Source organism: Azolla caroliniana, unplaced genomic scaffold (genome assembly GCF_043228905.1).
Source record: "Azolla caroliniana isolate FFs.n. ecotype wild unplaced genomic scaffold, voAzoCaro1.0.p SCAF_1, whole genome shotgun sequence".
Classification (NCBI taxonomy): domain Eukaryota; kingdom Viridiplantae; phylum Streptophyta; class Polypodiopsida; order Salviniales; family Salviniaceae; genus Azolla; species Azolla caroliniana.
In genome coordinates, this window is record NW_028230436.1 from 6,188,373 (window position 1) to 6,211,215 (window position 22,843).

Genomic DNA, 22,843 nt, shown 5'->3' on the forward strand with positions numbered 1-22,843 from the left:
TGCCCGTCTCCATATTCCATCTGCTCCTTTGTGGTAGAGAGTGTCCCGTAACAGACAGAAATTGCGGCTCTGCACCGCCAGTCGTTTCCTCTCGTCCCGGTTCATTTCCTCCGGTGGCAGGCCCGTGCTTAGGAACTGGTGCATGTTTGTCAGCCATTTATCTTCTGATGCCACCGTGTCGTCCGCTGCCGTTTCCGGGGTGATACGGAATAACTCCGCGTCCGGAAATTCATCCGCTACTCCGTTGCCTGGTTCTCCGGACTCTAACCGGCTCAGGTAGTCTGCTACGGCATGCTGGATACCGGGCCGGTGAAAAATCTCGAATTCGAACTCCTGCAACAGTAAGGTCCAACGGGCCAACTTACCGGTCAGGGACGCCTTGGAAACTAAGTAGAGGAGCGCCGAGTGATCCACATGGAAGGAGAACTTCCTTCCCAATAGGTAGTGACGAAACTTTGTTACACTGTAGATCATGCCCAGAGCCTCCCGTTCCGTCGTTGAATAGTTCTTCTCCGCTTGGGACAGCTTCCGGCTGGCGTAATATACCGGCCGGTACCATTTGGGCTCCGTAAGCTGCATTAAGGCGCTGCCAATAGCGATGTCAGACGCGTCCACGAACACGTGAAATTCCTTGCTCCAATCCGGAGGCTGCACGACGGGTGCTTGCGATAAAAGAACCTTCAGGGCATTGTATGCCTTATCCTCCGTATCCGTCCATTGGAACGGTGTCCGATGTACCGCGGTGTGTAATGGTGTCGCCAAGTCCGCCAAGTGACGGAGCATCCGGCTGTGCCACCGGATTTGTCCTAGGAATCGGCTTAATGCTTTGGCCGTTTTCGGCGCCGGTGCCCCTAGTATGGCGTTTACTTTGTCCGGGTCGACCGCAATGCCCTCCTTACTTACGATGTGTCCCAGCAATATTCCACTTGAAACCCCAAAGATGCATTTTGCTGGGTTTAAGCTTAGCCGGTATAACCTACACTTTTCAAGGCATAACCGTAGGTGCTGCAAATGGTCTTTTCCCCGGCTATAGACTGCAAAATCATCCAGGAAAACTTGCATGAAGGCAGGGATGTATTCGCCGAAGATCTCCATGATAATTCGCTGGAAAGTTGCTGGTGCCGTTTTTAGGCCGAACATCATGACTTCTGCCACGAACACCCCCCATTCGGTGACGAACGCTGTCTTTTCCTGGTCGTCCGGGTGCATCCGGATTTGATTGTACCCGCTGAACCCGTCTAAAAAGCTATAAACTTCATGACCGGCGACGGCATCCAGTACTCCGTCCGTGAACGGAAGCGGGAATGCATCCGTAATTGTGGCGGCATTTAGTTTCCGGTAATCTACACACACACGGATTTTACCGTTCTTCTTTGGGACGACGACGATGGGGCTCAGCCACGTCGCTTTCTTTACCGGCCGGATAAAGCCCACTCTTAGGAGTTTGTCGATTTCCTCTTTTACTTTGGCGGCGTAGTTGGGGTTCATTCGATATCTTCGTTGCGCCACTGGTTTCGCGTCCTTGCCTAAGTGGATCTGATGCTGATATAATTGAGGGTCCAGCCCTCGCATGTCTTCGTATGACCAGGCGAATACGTCGCGAAACTCCGTGAGAAGTTTGATCATCGCCGCTTTATCTTCCGGCTTCATTTCTTTGGTGATGTGTACCGGCTTTGATTCGTCTTTGCTTCCTAGGTTCACTTCGTCGAGCTGGGATGCTTTTACCCGTTGGGAAACGGCCATTTCCCGTTCCAACGCTTCCTGTGCTTGCCGTAATTCCCGAATCGCATCTTTGTCTGGTTCGGCTTCGGTGTCGTCCCGCTGCGGCAAGTATGCGGCTACGGCTTCAGCTACGTCAATCTCGAAGAGTGGTACGATCTTCGGATGTTCCTCCAAGTACTGGGCTTCTTCGTCGTCCGCCAATCCTTCAAGCATGTTCACACATTCCGCATACAGCGGTGTGCATTCCTTACCGTTGCTCGTCCGTGGTTGTGTCGGTACCCGGACCTTGGCTTTTCCGCGCCGGAAGGTAATCATATTTTTTCGCCAATTTTGCTTGATGTGTGCTGTTTTCAACCATGGTCTGCCCAGCAGCAGTGGGTACGCGCCTTGCGCCTGTAGCTGCAGCACTACAGCCGAGATGTGAAATGTGTGGCCTCCTATGGTGACTTCCAATTTCCGTATTAAGCCCGTCGGCCGTACAGAGCTCGTATCCGCCATCCGTAGCCAGAACGGACATGGCTCCCATTCATGTATACCCAAGGCATCACACGTGCGAAGGCTTATTACGTTCACTCCGGAACCTCCATCGATTACTGTGCCGGGAAGTTCGTGTCCTTTGACAATAGCTGTGATCACCGGACTACTAGTGTCCACCACCGTCGGTCCCTCCTCTGGATTCGAGAAAAGGACTGGTGCCGGTGGAGCTATACCGTCTGTCATGACCGTTTTTAGTCCTTCTGTGAATCGCGGCACGAGCTGCAAGAGTCTTCCTAGTGGTAACGTGATCTGACATTCTTGTAGTGCTTGCCATGTCTCGTTTTCTGGGTGGCTACCGTCGGTACTCCCTATGGTCTTCGCCTTTTGCCGTTCCGCGTCCGCGACGTTTCTTGCATTGGCTTCCTTCACCCATTCTGTCGCCTGTTTTCGTATGGCCTCTTGTGTTTCCCATTCTTTGGCCATGCCTTTCGACCGTGTGGTTACTTGCTGTAAATCCGCCACCACCATATTAACTGCTGGTCGTTTCTCGTAGCTCTTTACCGGGCACTGGTTACTGTAGTGGCCTTCCTGCCTGCAGTAGTAGCAGTACTCTTTACGGGTATTGCTGGATTCAGCATTGCTGGTAGCCGGAGTCGGTCCCGTAGCGAGTGGTGCGTTCTGTGCCGGTTGGCTCCTTGGGGTTCCATGTTCCGGGTCCCTAGGGTGACCACCTTTCTTGAAATTACGTTTCTTATTATTCTTATGTTTATTTCGGTAGTCCGGTCGTGGTGGATCGTAAAATCGGCCGTAGTCCTCCTGGTGCCTTCGGTAACCAGGGGAATGGTCTCTGTCGTATTGCTCGTGTCGCCTGTTGGGCTCTCGATAACGGTCCGATCGCTCATACCGGTCGTAGTTATCACGCCGATTCCCGTACCGGCCATCATTCTCTTGCCTGTCTCCGTACCGGACATCCTGTGCCGGTCGGTACCGGTTCATTTTTTGCCAACGATCTTCCTCTTCGTCTTGGCTGTTTCTTGGCTCGATCCGTCGGATGGGTGGTGCTTGTCGGTTTAACAGGTTATACTCGCACCGGTCCGTTGTATGACTCTTGGATTGACAAATCACACACTGAGTGCGCATGGTGCACTCTACTGCCGAGTGTCCGGCATTCAAGCAGATTGTGCATTGAATTGCCTGCCGGAACCGGAGATCTTCCTCGGTGGGTAACGCCCGTTGCAGTGTTCCCAGCGTAAGCCATGAGCTTGTCTTTTCCATTTCTCTGACCCGGTCAATGACCTGATCGATGGTGCATCCTCGAAAGTCGATCACCGTACACACCGTGCGTAACGGTTCCCGGAGTGCGTTTAAAAATATCGTCCGTAATTCCTCCTCCGGGGGTGCACGGGCAAGCTGGCTATGCATTCGTTGGAAACGGATGACGAATTGGGGTATGCTTTCCCCTGCCTCCTGCCGGATCGTATAAAACAAGCCCACCATTGTCGTCTGGTCGACCTCCTTGTGGAAAAAATGCAAGAATTTTGCTTTTAATTCTGCAAATGTTGTGATGGTCGCCGGGTCCTGCGACCGCCGCCATCGTGTCGCTGGTCCCTCCAACGTGACTCCGAATTCCGCTATCTTCGAGCGTTCTTCTTCCTCCGGTGTCATTCGCTGGGACGTGTGATTTGCTTCCCATGTCTGCTCGAAGTCATCCACATGCGCTTCCGCATCCGGATCATCGCGGTACTTTGAGTATTGGAACGGCATGTCGTCGTCCAGTATTAAGCCGCGGTTTAGTGGCGTTTGTTGATATTTTTCCGGTTCTTTCTCCGGTTCCACTTCCGGTTCTTCTGCCGGTCCTTTTTCCGGTTCTTTTTCCGGCTCTTCTTCCGGTACCTTTGCCGGCTCTTTCGTTGGTGTTAGTGGCTTTGCTTCTTCCACTTCCGGTGTTGGTGGGTTGACGGCTTCCGTTTGCAATTCCGGATAGCCCTGGTTGAGCGGTTCCGGTTCTGGAGTCGGCACGGTATCCGACCCGTCGTCTTCCGGGCCGCCGGGGGTATCGTTGCTGCTCCGGTAGTTCGTGTGCACGTTGTATCCCCCTTCGGAATCCGATTCGTAGGCTGAAAAGGCTTCTGCCTCGTTTTCTCCGCTTGCCAGCGCCTCCAGGAGTCGTTCGGTTTCCCGGAGACTACTTAGACTGCTTCCGTCGTCCTGGTCGCGAGTTTGCCGTAACCGGAGAGATCTCGTTGGAGAACGAACGATCCGAGCGAATTTCCTGCGCTGCTTGCTGGAAAGTCTCACGCCGTCTTTGCCGTTCAGCGATGCGTCGAGCTCGGTCTGTAACCAAGTCGTGCGTTGGTCTAGTCATCCATTACCGTCGTTCGCTGCGAGAAAGCAGGAATCGTGGTCGCCAAAACTGTGTTACTCTCTTAGCCGGACAAGGCCTAACACAAGGTGTCACGGAGACACTTCACCAAAGGGTGATTACGGCATAGGATTAAGATTCAACGATTACACCGACTTACGTAGGTTACACTATTAGATTGCTTTGGTTAATTACACGCGTAAGATATAACAGTGATTACAGAACGGAAATCAAGACAGAAGTATAAACAACATAAGCTCTACTAATTATCCGCTGTCATTACAATAGGGTCCGGGCCTTTAAATAGGTTTCCGGCCCGTAGTACAAAACGGTGCCTCTCGCACCTATTCGGGATCCGTCCGGATCTGGAACGGCATACCGTTTCCAGTCCGTCCGTCCACACTATGCTTATCTACAACCATATCTAATTAATTCCTTCACTCCGTAATTTGGACTCCTTGCCGGCCGGTAACAGTGTCACTTGTCGAAACTATTGAATGGGTGTAGGAACAATTGCTAGTATTGTGTGCAATGGGGGGGGGTTGTCACTCCTCAAACAGTGGGGGAGTGGGGGGGGTTCACTCCTCGAACAGTGGAGGAGGTGTGAGAGGAAACCCTAAATGATGGCCTCCTCACGAAACTGAGGAGGGTGATGCAACAGCGGCGGGGAGGAGAGGCATCTGTGTCAATGAGCAGTGGGAGGCTTCTGGACCGTCACGTTTCCGCTGCTTCGGCTCCTGCTCCTGCTCTGTTTCCCCTGCCTACTGGCACGAGTCAACTCTCCTGCGCCACTGCTCTGCTGTGCCGGGTGGGTCTCCTGGTGAGACGCCCACACCGCAAACCTCCGTCGGGGACTGGTGCACCGCTCTGCTGCTCTCTCCGTTCCCGCTCAAAAATTCTAAATAAATTTTATAACAAAGAGAAGTAAGAAACAAAGACAAATTTTATAACAACGGTAAGGTTTTAGATTGCTAGTGCTAAGAGAATATCGCAAATTTCATTACTCAAGGAAATTGTCATATATCATTCATCCAATATTTAATATGGATTTCATAAATAATTAAAATTAACACAATAAATTATATAAAAAGAGGACACCACACAATGTAATGGCAATAAAACAAGATTAAGGCCCAAATTCACACTCAAAATCGTTAACTTGTGGAAAGTTAATAAACACTTGCTTTGAATTTGATATCCTTACACATTGCTAACACGAGCATTCTAACTAAAAGGTAACATATCTATGTTTGTCTTAGTTTTCAATACAACACCTAGTGGAAGTTGACAAGGAAAATATTCATACTATTATTTTTAGGGAATCCTATTTCCTCATTGAATTTGTGAAATACCCCTCTTAAAACACTTCACTGAATTCTTAAAAATACTTTTCTCTCCCTCTTTCGTGTGCATTCAAATCATTATCATTTATATTTAGCAATGCTAAATATTTCACTAGCATGTCTAAAATATGAGGCAATGTTCATCTACTTAAGACACACCCTTGATGCCAAGGTCAATTGATCCCAAACATCACCCCCCTTCTAAAAATTGTCTTGTGAGGACTATAAAAACATGAAAGAATCATTTGCCAAAAGCTTGAGTCGCAAGTCAACATTTTAATGGGAAGTGTAAATCCACAATATCTTTGTTATTTGCAAGCTTTGACACATCACCTAACTAGGATAGATAACTAACAAAAAATAACAATAAACTAAGTGGCCATCCTCGACAAACTTATCTTGCGAGGGCAATTTCTGAAGTGACTCCACTATTAGGCATTATCCGAGACACAACTTGTTGGACTAGTCAAAATATAAAATGAGACATGGGTGGGGAAGGTCTTGCTCGCATCTCATTTGAGTATATGACATCTGCCAACTTAGGCCCCTTCCCTTTTGTTGATTCAAGTGGTAATTCTCAGTTGGTTGTTTTTGCCAATTGACACCATTAGTATGCATCAACTTTGAAATAAAGAGACAATTGACCCAACAATCGAACCATGATCAATTATTGACATGTAGCTCGTAGTGAACATTAAGCACATCATGTATGTAGCATCTCTTTATCACTGTTTTCGTGGCCGAAGGTTTGGTAAACACTTTTGGATATTTGGACATATTCCATGCGCCCTATCCAACAATGCCTATTTTCTCCAATGGACACGATTTTGGCAATCTGGACCATTTGGATAGCCCGCAATAATAAGGTCTTTGATCGAAACCAATTGCATGAAGTTAGCTTCTTTAAGTAATCGCTCATGCAATCTCTATTTGATTGTCTACAACTTAGAGACATCACGCTGCAAATTTACAATCTTTACTTTGAGTGCTTTTAAGCTCTTTAGTGTCTAATCGACACTTGTATATTTTTCTTTATTCTTTGTGAGTTTTCACCTCACTTTCAGGTTTCCCACTAGTAATAAAAGTGTTATTTAAACAAAAAACATATTCCTATCCATGATGAAACCATATTGAGTTGGTTGTCGTACTTGAGGCATATACTTCTTTCCTTAATGGGTAAGGACCTTTGTAAACCCCTTCTTATTGTATCATCCCATCAAAGAAATAGGGCACAATTACTATAATTTCACTGAATAATAATGAGAAAGATATCTAGCATAAAATGAATAATACATGTGTAAATGGAGTATGGATATTGCCATGTCATGACGATTATGCCAATAACAAATAACATATCCTATCCTCTACTCATCAAAGTTTGTCATAATTTATCATTGATACCAATTTCATGTGATTAGCCTTATTTGAGTGTTTGCTATTTAGGAGTAATTACTTGCATAAAATTACTTGATGCTTTTTCCAAGGCTCCATGAGAATTTGCATGTACCACCTCCCCAAGGCCTTCCATGAAGACATTTTTTTTAGGCTCTCTACGGTGAGATTGTCAAGCATTGGGCGGAAAAACAACACAATCTCAAGAATAAAGTTGCACATTGAAGGGACAACCCTCGATCGTTGCCAAGGATCCTTCTTAGGATCCACTTTTAGTCTATCCCGCCCTTGAATAAACAATGATGAAAAACACCTAATTCCTTTCTTTGCTTAGTAAGTCCTTTCTATTTCATCTTTCCTATTTCACATTATAGTCCATTGTTTGTCATTATTAGGAACATGACTTTGAACTTCATCGGTAACCGTATCAATAACTAATAATCCAATATCTCTAATATTGTCTTCCTTCCTAGCCTCTTCAATAGGGATCTCCATTTATATGGTGATATCTGTACCATGGATATTTGCCCCCCAAGTTTGCTTTCACTTCTCCTTCATAGTTTCAAAACTATTGTTTTCTCCTTCACAGTTCGATAATTTCATTGTTTTCTCCTATAATTTTACTCTATATATAAAAAAATTGCTCTACCTGTGTACATCGACTTTTAACTTCATAGCATATTAGAATTGTTCCACTTTTAATATCCATACACTCTCAAAGTCGATTTGATAAAGCATCCCATTGATCAAATTCAAAACAATAAGATGCAAATGTATTTCACTTCAATTTAGTATAAACTTACTTCATTCCAAGCATATCCATATTGTATACATGCTATGTATGCATAATGTATGTGATGGTAGGCTGAATATTTACAAAACACAAGTGAAGGGATGCTCACTAATGTTAGAAAGGGAATAATGTATTTGGATAGAGGAAGTTATAGGTGCATGCACTATCATGGTCTTTGCAAACAATGGATGGAGAGGAGAGTCTTCTATAAAAAGAATATATATTCAAGGGACTTCAGAAGATATATAAATATGAGGCCTAGGTATCCTCATAAGACACATTATGTTGGATGGTTGAAGACTTCAAACACTAATAGTACGTGCTAGGCTTTCACGAAGACGATTGTGTTACCTCTTCCAAGGTACTAGTCATCCTAACATATGCCGATATGGGATATTAGTGATAAGTTGACTATGTCTTGATCATAGCTTGGGGACGGTTAGGAGGATCATGTTCTTCTGTCCAATCTATTCAACATTTTTTTAGTTTAATTTGGTCTATTGATTCGTAGGAGATTCTTAACAATACACAACCATTCTAATTGTGCATGACTTTTCTCCATGCAAAAACTACATTTATCACAATAATTAACCTTATATAAAAACCAAGATTTTATCAATTCGAATGGTAAGGTTCAATAAACAAAACTGAGTTGTTGTAATCCAATGTCACTCAAATTGTGCATTCTCGTTTTAACAATAATTGATAATAAACCACAAATCACCATTTGTCACATGAACCACCAATCTTATTTATAAAAAATATATAACATTAGCATCATACTTCCACGTAATGAAACTCAACATAATAAAAGCCCCCATGGACCGACATAGATTTGCTTCACACAATCAGACATTATGATTGTATTCAACCATTGATCGATCCAAATCATTAAGAGAAATGTTCTATGTAAAAAGATAAGATCACAACATGATCATGAAACACATCAAATGACTGCAAAATTGACTAAGCATCCACTTCAACGTATTGAATATCTACACTCAAATATTTTTTTTGCATGTCAAAGTATTGTCTATCCCACAAGGTGATTGCAATTACAATCATCGACATATGGCTTCTACTCACTCAGGACCTCAACATATGGAATCTTCTTTTCCTCTATTGTTTTACTAAACTTTGATATTTTGGAACTTCCATGCTCATCACCAAACTTCATTACATTCTATCCTAGTTAAATTACCTCCATTCTCAACACATGTAAAAATATCAACCTCCCTAGCACATGTTGCGGATTCATAAAATGCATTAGCTAATTCATAAAATGAACTCGAGCATTAACCTAATAATGTTAGTTGTATTAATCATAATAACCATTTTTTAAGACTTGGTAGTCGCCTCCCGTGGATGATTGCAACCTTGATATGTGGGTGGACTAAAAGAAGACAAAAGATCTCTCTTTCATCGTAATTAGCTTACCCTAGTCGTAAGTCATTTACACTACTAACACTAGTTTCTTGGGTTCGAAACCCAATTTCCTCACTTTTCTATTATGCCATAGCTATCTCTTATTTCATTAGATGCCACCATGGAATGTAGGGGTTGAACTCATGATCACCCGATCTCTATTGGGCAACCTTACCAACTGAGCTACATCATCTCTATCTCTCTTTCTCTTTGTTTCTCTTTGTGTGTAAACGCATGTTTATTATTAAAACAAGATGATAATACAACCCTTGCTATCTCCACTACTTCATTAGTAGCGATATGACAAGGTAAACCCTCTCAAGTGTTGTAATACTATGTAGTATGACATAAATCTACATCGTCTTGGGACAATGTCCCCATGCAACATAGTTGCAAAAATTGCCAAATCAACTTCCCTTTCATCCTACAGAGTATTTGAAGAATATGCATAGAATATGTCGAGAAAGAGAGATTTTGAAGAATATTTTGAGAAATTAAAAAATATGAGAACTTCATTCATAGTATTTTGATTTGGAATTTTTATTTTTTTTATGAGAGGGGTGTATTGCTTGGCAGTAGACCGCGATTACAATGGGCTAAGTTGGACAATGGTATAACTACCACAATAGCTTCTTGGGGAAATTATGTTTGTCACCTTAATAATTCATAGTTAGATGCTACCATGTGTAGGGGTTTTAGACTTATGTTTGATGAAATTAAGTTATCTTTAGGGAATTTTCTCCCTAATTGGTCACCTTCTTTTGAGCATGTTTGGTTTGGATATTTTACTCCGGTTGGTGTTATGATAGGAGCAAAAGGAACAACGTCTCAAGGAGACTGCTACTATTTTGATGTATCTGAGGAAGGAAGATTATGGCAAACTGATGTAATTTGGCAAACGACATTGCATCATCCGGTGAGAGTGATTGGAAAATCTAATAAAAGATGGAATTTAGATCCTTCTCCTTCTGATAATATGTTGTTTTGCCAACTATGGGTTTTTGAAAAAAAGTCATTGTTGGACTTGCATTGGGATCCATAATATTATCTTTGGAAACATACAAATCCTTCATCTCATGCTAATTTTTTTCAATATTCTGTGAAGTTGGGATGAAGTTACTCTTAAGCAGGAAATTGCATCCGCCATCCGCTATGAAAGTGTGGTTGGTGAATGGGGGGCCTCTTTAATGGATGCATCTAAATATTGGAAGTGGTTATGGAGTATGCAGATTCCCAGGAAGATTGTCCTTTTTCGATGGTTATTGATCCATTATGCACTACCGGTTCGGGCTTGGTTCCGACAACTAAATAGTAAGTCATATGGTTTTGGTTGTGGATGTGTGATGGAATCAATTAAGCATGTATTGTGGTCTTTGTCCTAAAATTGTGCAAGTATGGCAGAGAGTATTAAGGTTATTGATATTGATACATGCTAATTGTGTGATCACTTGTGGTGCGGTTAGGTGGGGCATTCTAGAGGGACAACTCTTGTTATATGAAAAGGATGATATACTAGAAGCCTTTCACATAGTTCATCCTCATATACAAATGGTTCAACCTTTTATAAGTGATTGTTTGCAATTTAGGGATGATATTATTTGGAAGACAATTTCATCTATTCTGATGTGGGTAATTTGGAAGGCGCAATGCACATCAATATTTGACAATGCCACTTAGGATGGTTCTATTATGATTGCTGAATTTTGGTTGTTACTTGTTCATACTTTACGTGGTCAGTATGAAAGTTTCACAAGCAATGTTGATGTCATTTTTAGGAAGCAAATGCATTTTAAATGGTTATGGGACTCTATGCTCATTTTTAGGGAAGATGGAGATCACATAATTTGGATGTATACTGTTCCCGTCATTTTGGGAAAAAATGTCTACTAATTTGTTTATGAACACTGTTACAGATTTTGGTGGTATAGGTTATATTGCACACTCAATTGCAGTTTGCGAGGAGTAGACAATAAAAATCTTGGAATATAGTGTACAAATATGTGTAGTTCTTGTATATACACATCAAATTGGTTAGGAGGAGACATATGTGGTAGGGAAAGACATTGAATGTCATCCTAAATATGGGAAATTTAAGAGAAAACAGGGGAAGAAGAACATTATGGTATCATCAATTAAAAGAGAATGCCAAAAGAAGATTTCAATGTTGTGTCATTTCTCAAAGCTTGTGCTTAGTGGAAGGATCTTTGTGAAGGTTCTAGAATACATGCATATATTGTGAGAAAAAGGGTTGCTTGAAAAATGCTCGTATGTAGCAACATTTTTTTATCAGCATGTATGCTAATGTGGTGCTCTTTTGAAAGCACAAAAACTGCTCAGAAAGTTGCCAAGCTAAAATGTTATATTGTGGAATGGAGTGAGAACCATAGGTGTAGAGCGATTCCTATGTCCAAAAGTTTTATTACAGCCATTTGTCATCGGCATAGAGGCTGCAAATATCCATGAAGTGTGATGTGGATATCCGGAAATACCTCTATGGTAATGTTGTGCTTAGTGGAGGATCCACTATGTTTCCTAGCATTTCTGCTAGGATGAGCAAGGAGATAACGACACTTGCACCTAGTTGTATGTGTCTGGATTTGAAGCTCTATCTTTGCATCGCTCTTAGCATCAGAATCGGAAATGTTTTTAGGTCCTTCTCTCATGAATGGATGGATGGATTTATGGTTGGCATTAGCTTTGTTTTGGTGGTGGTGTTGTTCTGACCGAACCAACCATCATGTTTGAAGCAAAACCAGAATTGAAAATGTTTTTAGGTCCTCTCCTCATGAATGGATGGATGGATTTATGGTTGGCATTAGCTTTGTTTTGGTGGTGGTGTTGTTCTCACCGAACCAGCCATCAACTTTTGTATTGCTAATGATTTTATAATACCAAGGTGTATCTTTTCTTTGGAAGTTTCATAGTATTGTGACAAGGCAAGGAGTTTCACTACACTTTGTACTCTGGAGATGCGACAATGTCAATGCTGTAAAATCCTTTTTTTAACATTAAAATTGGTGGTGTATATGTCATGAACCTAAGTTCGAATAAATACAATATCAAACAATTGGTTGAGACTTGGAACCCACAACTTTCAATCGTGAAGACACAAGCGCGATGATGTATTTTAGTTCGAGAATGGTAATAAACAAACGAGGGTAGTCTTCAAGCATTTGTTTTGAAAGCAAACAACTTGTGGAAGGGGGGGACATATGTTATGGAGGGAATGGTCATGTTTCTTTTTTCTTGATGGAAGCGGTTGCCATGGGTTGGCAACGGTTCGGTTTTACCTTAACTGATTTGGAAGTTCTCAAACTTGAACCAAACTGGTTAAGCCTAAACTGGTTTGGACAAGCCCTTTAGCCTTAACCGATTCGTAAACCGGTTTGAACATATCCAATTCAGTTCGGCTTGAGCGTTGCCAAATCGAGCTCAAACTGGTTTACAAAGCGAGCTGAGCCGAGCTGCAAAACCTTTTAAAAACAATATAACGGCTTGGTTTAGGCGTCAACCGAGCCATTGCCGACTCCTACATGGGTAGCAGAGCGATATGTGTTTTTAGGTAGTGTGTAGCCGAGAGGTGCCACCATGAGAAGGTTATGGGGTCCAAAATCATATTTTCCATAAAAGATAAACCTTGTTTTCTAATATGGGGATATACATACATACATTATACATATACACATGTATGTATGTATGTGTGTATATACATATAATATATATATATATTAAGATTTATTGCTCTGTTTTGCTTCTCTGCTTCAGACTGAAGGAGGAAGAAGGAAAAAACCGGAGGAAGGAGGCGAAGAAGGGACAGACGGAAACAGAAAAATTGACAGAAAGACATACTGTAGCGGAGGGAGGATATGGCATCTTCCATCATACCTCAAGATCTTTACCCTTCAGAAGAAGACCTAATCTTTGAAGAAGAGATTCTTCGGAATCCGTTCACTCTGAAGCTATGGTGGCGTTACCTAGCCGCGCGCAGAGATTCACCTTTCAAGAAGAGGAAAATACTCTACGAAAGAGCATTAAAAGCTCTACCTGGAAGCTATAAACTATGGCATGCATACCTTCGTGAAAGAACAGAACTGGTGAGAGATCTTCCTATTAACCATGAGCAATACGTAGACCTTAACAACACATTTGAGAGAGCTCTGGTCACTATGCACAAAATGCCTAGGATTTGGACTATGTATCTCGAGGTTTTAACACATCAAAAGCTTATAACTAGATCTCGTCGAGCGTTTGATAGAGCTATGTGTTCATTACCAGTTACTCAACACGATAGGATATGGGAACCTTACCTCAAGTTTGTGAGTCAATCCGATGTTCCTATTGAAACTTCTCTTAGGGTTTATCGAAGATATTTGAAGTTTGATCCGAGTCATATTGAAGAGTTTATTGAGTTCCTTGTATCTGCACAAAGGTGGCAAGAGGCGTCGGATCGGCTTGCTGAAGTACTGAATGATGAAGGATTTCAATCAATCAAAGGGAAAACAAGACATCAATTATGGTTAGAGCTTTGTAATTTACTCACAAAACATGCTAATGAGGTTTCGGGTCTTAAAGTGGATGCTATCATAAGGGGAGGTATTCGTAAGTTCACTGATGAGGTAGGACGCCTTTGGACCTCTCTAGCCGATTATTACATCCGAAGAGGTTTGTTTGAGAAGGCTAGAGACATCTATGAAGAGGGTATGATGAGTGTTGTAACTGTTAGAGATTTTAGTATGATTTTTGATGCTTATAGTCAGTTTGAAGAGAGTATGCTCTCAGCAAAGATGGAAACTTTGGATGTGGCTGACGATGGAGGAGAATTAACTGAGACCGAAAGCAAAAAGAATGGCTTACATGATGTGGATGAACATGTTAAATCGCAAAAAGGGCCTCTCACAGAGATTGATTTGAGAGAGTTGCCTAATTTTTGGTTGAATGATACAAATGACATAAATTTAAGATTGGCAATATTAGAAAACCTTATGGAAAGAAGGCCAGAACTTGTAAGCAGTGTTCTTCTTAGACAGAATCCGCACAATGTTCATGAATGGCATAAGAGAGCAAAGCTCTTCGTCGAAAATCCTGCTCGACAAATTTTGACTTATACAGAGGCTGTAAGAACAGTGGATCCTTTAAAAGCAGTTGGAAAACCACACACTCTTTGGATAGCTTTTGCTCATTTATATGAGAAATACAATGATCTTGCAAATGCGAGGGTTATCTTTGAGAAGGCAGTTCAAGTAAACTATAAGACTGTTGATGATTTGGCCACAGTTTGGTGTGAATGGGCAGAGACAGAGATAAGGCATAAGAATTTCAAAAAAGCCCTTGCTTTGTTGGAAAGAGCTACTACTGAACCATCTGTTGTAGTTAAACGCCGAGGTATTCTTCTTACTTTGAAAACTTGCGCAAGTTTGTTTTTAGTTTAGCTGAGTAATAAGCAATGGCGTTTTTTGGGTACGATAGTTATATTTACTGACCTTCTGTATTTTGGGTGTGACACAGTACAAGCAGAAGGCGATGAACCTGTTCAAATGAAGCTTTATAGGTCTCTCAAAGTTTGGTCTTTTTATGTTGACCTGGTAGAAAGCTTAGGATCATTAGAAGCCACCCGTGCTATTTATGAGAGAATTGTTGATTTGAAAATAGCAACACCACAAATGATAATAAATTTCGCTTTGTTACTTGAGGTATTGAAGACATATCTCCAGCTGCATTCTAGCCTGTCATTACATGGGAGTTATGGTTCTTAACGGACTTCTTTTTCCCCCTATTTTTGCAGGATCACAAGTACTTTGAAGATGCATTCAAGGTTTATGAGAGAGGAGTGCAAGTATTTAAGTATCCACATGTCCGTGATATTTGGGCTACTTATCTCTCAAAGTTTGTGAAGAGATATGGAGGGAAGAAACTTGAAAGAGCAAGAGATTTGTTTGAGCAAGCCGTGGAAAAGGTAGGTCTTTTATTATTATTTCATGTTTTTCTTCTTTTTTGTGGCTACAGAAAGTCTCAATTTTCATTTCTTCAGGCACCAGCGGAAGATGTTAAATCCTTGTATTTACAATATGCAAAGCTTGAAGAAGATTATGGTTTGGCTGGAAGAGCAATGAATGTTTATGAACGAGCAGTGAAGGCAGTTCCAAACAATGAGAAAATGGGTGTTTATGAGATCTATATAGCTCGTGCTGCCGAATTTCTTGGTGTTCCGAAAACTCGGATTATATATGAGGTATTTATGCAACGGTTCCTTCTCATTATGTTGCCTAAATATTTTTCAAAATTATGCTTTTTATGTTTGATGCATTACATCTAGTCAATCATATCTTTATATGATTTATCTATACTCCTGAACGTTTAGGCTTTGGAATGTAATTCATCATTCACATGATAAAATGGAACAGACACAAATCATAACCCTTGGGATTTATGCTGTACATATAATACATTAAATCTTCCAGTTCTTGTTTTGCTGTATTATTTTGTGTCTTAATGTATGCTGGGGGCATGTTTATTATGTGAGAGTTTGCATGAGATAGATCATAGGACTGGATGGCAGTTATAGTCATACGGCAACAGAAATAGAGAATAGTGGTTACAGGAACAGAAATAGGGAATGGGGCATGTAGATTGAGTGTGAATGGCTCGGAATATCATTTAAGAATGGCTTGGGATGTCATTTAAGAAACATTATTGTTTACAACAAAAAACAAGGCTTACCATCATAGATTAAAAAATGCAAATAAAAAATAAATAAATTGAAAAACAAGAAAGAAATGGTGTGAGAAGCAAAGAACACAACTCATAAAATATGTCATGATTGCAAATCTAACCAAATGGCCATTCCTTGTGTGTTACATCCATTTTGCCCTTGAACCATTCCATTCCCCATTTATGATGACTGTGTTATTCGGAATTGGAGGCATGACGAAGGAGAAATCTTTACTATTACTGTAGCCCTAGATGTGTCCGTAAGGGTTCAAAAAATATAATCCATGCTATGTATGTTCTTCAATCTTGAGATTGACTTCTTTTATAGTATTTGTAGGTTTGATCTTTCCTAAGATCCTTTACTGTAGTCGATGTATCTTATTTATCGAATTATAGTAGTTTTTATTTATGATAATAATTCAATCTCTAATGGGCCAAATTCTGATCAGTAAAGAAACCATCTGAAACATGTTTATTATGAAAACAAAATCTGGTTGGTTTTTTATCTATAGCTTACTTATGGAATGAGTTATTTCCTCTCTCTCTCTCTCTCTCTCTCTCTCTCTCTCTCTCTCTCTCTCTCTCCTCTGATCTAAAAAACTAATGAGAGCAAATTCCTGTGGCTGGGTGCTTGACATTGTGAAATGGTTTAAGAGATGGGGTGTAAAAGATCTATTGGAGCTCTCAGGCGATGCTCTGAAAGTATGTGATAATTGAGGATAGTTTAACTATATGCATTAAGGATGAAGTGCCTAGATGCTAAAATATCAAAATTGGAATATTTCATTGCAAATATTATCCCCCAATGTTGGTCCCAATACAAGGCAAAAATGCGGGAACGTCTAATGAAGGAAATCTTTTGGAAAAAAAAATGCGGGAAAGTATCCAATCACATCTCACTACCTGCCATGAGCCTTAACACTTCTTCAAACTCACTCACACAAGTTAGTTGTTGAGGTAGCATCATGGCATCATCACCCAAATATGAAGATATGCAAAGTCCGCAATGAAAACCTAGTAGAGGATGAATATTATATAAGGTAATTTGTGAGAAATATGATGACTTGTTAGACTGGCATGATAATGCGAGTGTCATACTCAAATGTCTGCCACGAAGGGTGAGCACATATGTGCATGCATTTTTTTCACATTGAGAGTTTTTACCACAATAGTAACCATCCTTCTTAGGAAGGAGCCACATACAAGACGATACATTGATTTGGTCCCATAGGTCAAAATTGGCCTCATCATGGATGATAAAATATCTATTCTATTCTTCTATCCTTACTGCAGGCATTCCAACCTTTAGCCGACCTCATTAGAATCATGAAATAATTGTGGAAACTTTTGTTCTGTTGACTGTGTATCATTATGTTTTAAGTTGAGCGTTTTTAAATTTTTTGATATCACAATTTGTGCAGAAAGCAATTGAGTCAGGGCTTCCAGACAAGGATGTGAAGGCAATGTGCCTCAAGTTTGCTGATTTTGAAAGGAATCTTGGAGAGATAGACCGTGCTCGTGCTGTGTACATTCATGCCTCTCAGATGGCTGATCCACGTTCAGATACCGACTTCTGGCAGAAATGGAACGAGTTTGAAATACAACATGGAAATGAGGACACTTTTAGAGAGATGTTAAGGATTAAGCGGAGTGTGTCTGCTAGCTATAGCCAGGTACTTGAAAATAACCTATGTAGCTTGTTTTGGTGTTGCCTGAAATAGATGGAGAAAAGAAATGAACACCGATGAACAAATGAAAAGAAATTTTAAAAAATGAGGAAAAAATTGGAAACAATAAGGTTGAAAAATGACAAATGAGAAAATGCTGAAACATGAAAAGGGTGTGAAAATATTAGACAGTGGCTTATATTTTTTTGGTCTTTCCAGATGCATAGCTATAGCCAGATACTTGAAAATAACCTATGTAGCTTGTTTTGGTGTTGCCTGAAATAGATGGAGAAAAGAAATGAACACCGATGAACAAATGAAAAGAAATTTTAAAAAATGAGGAAAAAATTGGAAACAATAAGGTTGAAAAATGACAAATGAGAAAATGCTGAAACATGAAAAGGGTGTGAAAATATTAGACAGTGGCTTATATTTTTTTGGTCTTTCCAGATGCATAGCTATAGCCAGATACTTGAAAATAACCTATGTAGCTTGTTTTGGTGTTGCCTGAAATAGATGGAGAAAAGAAATGAACACCGATGAACAAATGAAAAGAAATTTTAAAAAATGAGGAAAAAATTGGAAACAATAAGGTTGAAAAATGACAAATAAGAAAATGCTGAAACATGAAAAGGGTGCGAAAATATTAGACAGTGGCTTATATTTTTTTGGTCTTTCCAGATGCATTTCATTCTACCAGAGTACCTCATGCAAAAAGAGCAAGGAAAAGCTTCTGAAGAAGGAGGAGATGCCATTAGACGTGTGGGTGCACCTGAGGATGAGATGGCAGCTCTTGAACGCCAGCTTGCACCAGCTGTCATACCGGCATTACAAGGAGGAACACGAGCTCTTGGTTTTGTGAGTGCTGGGATAGAGATCCAAGGAAGTGCTGGAGAAGTAAAGAATCCTGATGAGATAGAGCTTGGAGAAGAAGATGAAGAAGAAGTTGAGGAGAGTGAGAACATCGAAGTTACTCAAAAGAAAGTGCCAGATGCTGTATATGGAGATCTGGCAGAGGCAGCAAAGAAGTTGTTGCAGAATGATGAGGGAGGGAAGCAGAGATCAAGGGAGAGTGACGAGCCGATGGGTGCTTTAGAAAGGTTTAAAAGGCAAAGGCAACAGTGAATAACTTGATCTACAATAAATGAGGGTATACGATTGTTAGTTTGGATTGCTCTCATAAAGCACACTCGTTTTCCTTCCGGTCGGAGCAAAACCACATGTGGGCATACATACCCTTGAGAACATTGTATACTCCCTAGAAACTATTTTCAGGAAATATTTCTTCTATTTTGGGAAGTTACCTCTCAGTAAGTGGTCGCCAGTGTACTTTGGGGAAACAGAAGCTTTTCTCACTAACATAGGGTACTAATATTCTCTTTCTAACATGCATTAGGTACTTGTACAAGATTGAAGGCGCTTGTGATTATAATATAATCACTTGAGTAAATGTGTGAAAGACACCTCAGTGAAAATTTTAATGCGAGTTTTAACCATAGAATATCGAACAGTACTGTTGAACAATTTGTTACTTGGTTCATGTGGATGCCTTACAGGCAGAAAGAATGTAATTTTGATTGTTTGTAGTATTCTTTTGCATGGAGTGGCATTATCTTGTTCATCTGGTAACAAACAGAAAGAATGTAATTTATTGTTTGTTTGTGTCTAAATGGTTGTGTAATCACTTTTCTTTTGGAAGGAATGATATTTGGCCTTAGCTAGTTTGACGACAACATAATGTACCAGGTATGAAATACTTTAGCCCACATCAGCCTTTGCTGCATAAACACTTCATCCAACTGTAGGGTCTCAAAATAGATTTACTAAGAACAGAGTTATGTTTTTTATAGAGGATAATTGAAAATTTGAGAGAATAATAGGCTTACCCTGACCAAGGTGAAGTGAATTTTGCCAATTGTCAGCTAGAATCAACTTAATTGTTCTGTATACATTGATTGGCTGACTAGTCGTCAAGAGTTCCATACATCCCTTGAAAGAGGGAGAGAAAGAGAGATTTGTGGTAATGTTATTCTTCTTTGTTGATGAGGCGTAGAATCACTATACTACCCCACCTCTCCTTTGGTTTTTAAGGGATACTAGCTCCACCTCTGCTTTGATTTTGAAGGGATGTTAGCTTTGTGTCTTGGGGTTCTCTTGGATTGATGTTGCCACGTTAAGAGTGAGCATGGTGTTGGGTTTTGGAGTTTTAATGACTCAACATATTTGCTACACAAATTAGGGTCATGCAAACGTAATTTGCCAAATTAACATTAAAACAATCCTAGGAATAATCGACTTGCTACATATTTTCGTATTTATTTTCATATAAGTAAACATGCTTCCAATTATGTTTAATACTAAATGTTTTTTATTAAGGCCATTCTAAAATCATCAAATGCGGGTCATTTATTTAGACTTTGGCATGAGAACAACAAACTCAAATAGGTGCCGTAACAACATGATTGAAAGCTCCATATGAACATGATAACGATCCTTGTACATGTTACATCATAAAGTCCAAATCTATCATCTAGGACGGCACATTGAGTTAGTTGTATTAAATACATATGTCCACTGATGGGAGAATCTTATCTTGTAAACCAAGGCTAATAAAATAGGCATCGCTACTATGATGGAATATAGACTTACTTACAAAAGGATAAACGCACAACATTGCTCACAAATATGAGGGTGTAAATCTTTCCTTTAATACAAATTCTCGAGGGTACTTTCTCTTTAGTTACTACAATTTAATTGTGTATTGTGCTCTTGTTATGTGCTTACCTACTTTCCTTTAATCCAAATCATCCTTGACATTCTTCGACACAAACCCAATCTACCCTAACCATTCTTAAATAGATGCCCAAAGCATGTTTGTATGCATGACACATACACCCCCACATCTAGTGTATCCACATGTAATGTTGCATGCTGGATATGGAGGGGCCAAAAAAACCCACCAAAACCCAATTCATATTGGGCTACTTCCATAAGTCTTGTATGTTTGAGGACCTCTTCTAAAGCACATTCAACAATGTAGAGAGTGAAACAAGGGTGGATCTCCTTGATGGAGTGACTAGACTCTACCGTAGTTGAATACACAAATTCTAGGATTGGCCCCTAGGCCAACAACAATATGATCCAACTTTCAACACCTCATAAACCCTACTTTCAAGAGCTAAAAATGTTACACTAAGATGGCAAGTTTTGTGCGGACAAAGACATTGAGGAGAATGCCATGTTATTCTTAGTCTAGAACATAGACCACTTAGCTTAATGCCTCAACGCCCCCCGACAAAGACCTATTGAAACCAACCAAATTTGGTCTTTCCCTAGACGGTTCAATTACTTCTTTCTAGTTTGCCCATGTTGCTTGGAAAATATAGATAGATTTCATACAAGCCTAGGTAGTCCCTCTTTGGCTACAGGTATGGTGGCATTACGATCAATGGCATGACATTGTGGGTCCTTATGTGTTTAATGCTTAGTGAAACCTATTGGAGATATGTTTTTGAGTGAACATACATAGACAAAATTAATTGCACATAAAATGTTTGGCAATGATTAAAAGGGCTCTAATAGTTAAACGTTTTAAGATAACCCTCATACACACTATTGTTTCACATCTTAGCAATACACATGAAGATAAGACACATAAAATGAGCATTTAAAAACCTTCTTCCTTGCTATATGTGAATTAACAACTTGCTTAGGGAAAATTTGAGACATTTGCAAATATTACTATCTTTTTTTTCTATTTTAGTCTTAATATGTTTCATGTATGTCACATATTAGCACTCCAATTTTGTATCCGATAGGTGTCGATGCCCTTGGGTTATAAATGTGAAGATTCCAATAATAGAAACGCTCAATAGAATAACCATTTACTTACATTCATCTTATAAGCTATTATGTACATGACTAATGTGCCCATGCCTTTATTGCACGCAATATTTTTTGTTTGTATCATTGTAGAAAAATGACTTTGACATTCATATAATTGTTAAAGAAGAGGTTATTTTTAAATTGTATTTTGTATAGGTGTTTCAATATTTTGAAACCCATAAATTGCTCAATGGTTGTCATCACAACTTCATTCCATGGTTAACCATATGTTTAATGTCCACCTAGTTAAGTTGGATTTGCAATCACATCATATAATGAGAAGGGATTGCAATTATAAGACAAATATATTTGCATTTATCATTGTTTTTGTTTCTAATCTTTTGACGATATTATTTATTTATCCAATATGTTTATGATCATCTTCCATTGATGACTAACCTCTTTGGTGATAGGGAGATGCACTTCATTAAGTGAAGAACATGTTTATTTTTTCCAAAAAAGGAAAAGAAGAAGAAGAAAAAGAACGTGTTGGTTCATGTACTTATGAATCTATACAACAACCATATCAAACTGATATCTTATACTTTTTACATGATAAGAATGGTTGGCTTTATTGTAAAATAAGCAGTCCAACTTGTTAGGGAAACATCACATAATCCATACTTTCCATGGAATAGGGTTTACACATACAGATGCGGTCGTGTTTAATATGGCATACCAAACCATAACCGACCTAAATTCAGTTATCCATTTATAACAACAACATTAAAATCATTTTTTTGTTTTGTTTTTTTCAAAAGCTCTGCATTCGGTTATTTGTATAAATGGATACTTTTAAACCAATTTGGTGATATCTGGTCATTTAACAAAGATGCACATACTAATGTCATGCATCAGAAGAGTTTTATAAGTAGGCCAAACAACAATGATTTTAATAATGCATTGACTTAACTAGAAAATGTAAGGTCATTAATTGACACCAATGGGTTTTTTATGAAAGATAGAATTACATTCTTCTCTTTAACATGGAATTGTAGGACGTTAAGAGAACCAAACGTTCCTATGATTTGTTTGTTCATCAAATTTCAATTAGAATAAAACGTTTCAA

The 22,843-nt window shown here is 39.9% G+C and overlaps 1 protein-coding gene across 1 annotated transcript; it reads left to right on the forward strand.

The window, feature by feature from the left end:
• The first annotated feature begins 13,262 nt into the window (after positions 1-13,262).
• LOC147868636 (Tetratricopeptide repeat (TPR)-like superfamily protein) lies at positions 13,263-19,495 on the forward strand. Its single transcript, XM_087321786.1, has 6 exons — positions 13,263-14,896; positions 15,020-15,204; positions 15,297-15,467; positions 15,543-15,743; positions 17,644-17,895; positions 18,571-19,495. Exons 1-6 carry the CDS (start codon positions 13,381-13,383, stop codon positions 19,012-19,014), a joined length of 2,769 nt encoding a protein of 922 aa, XP_087177912.1. The 5' UTR covers positions 13,263-13,380; the 3' UTR covers positions 19,015-19,495.
• The last annotated feature ends 3,348 nt before the right edge of the window (positions 19,496-22,843 follow it).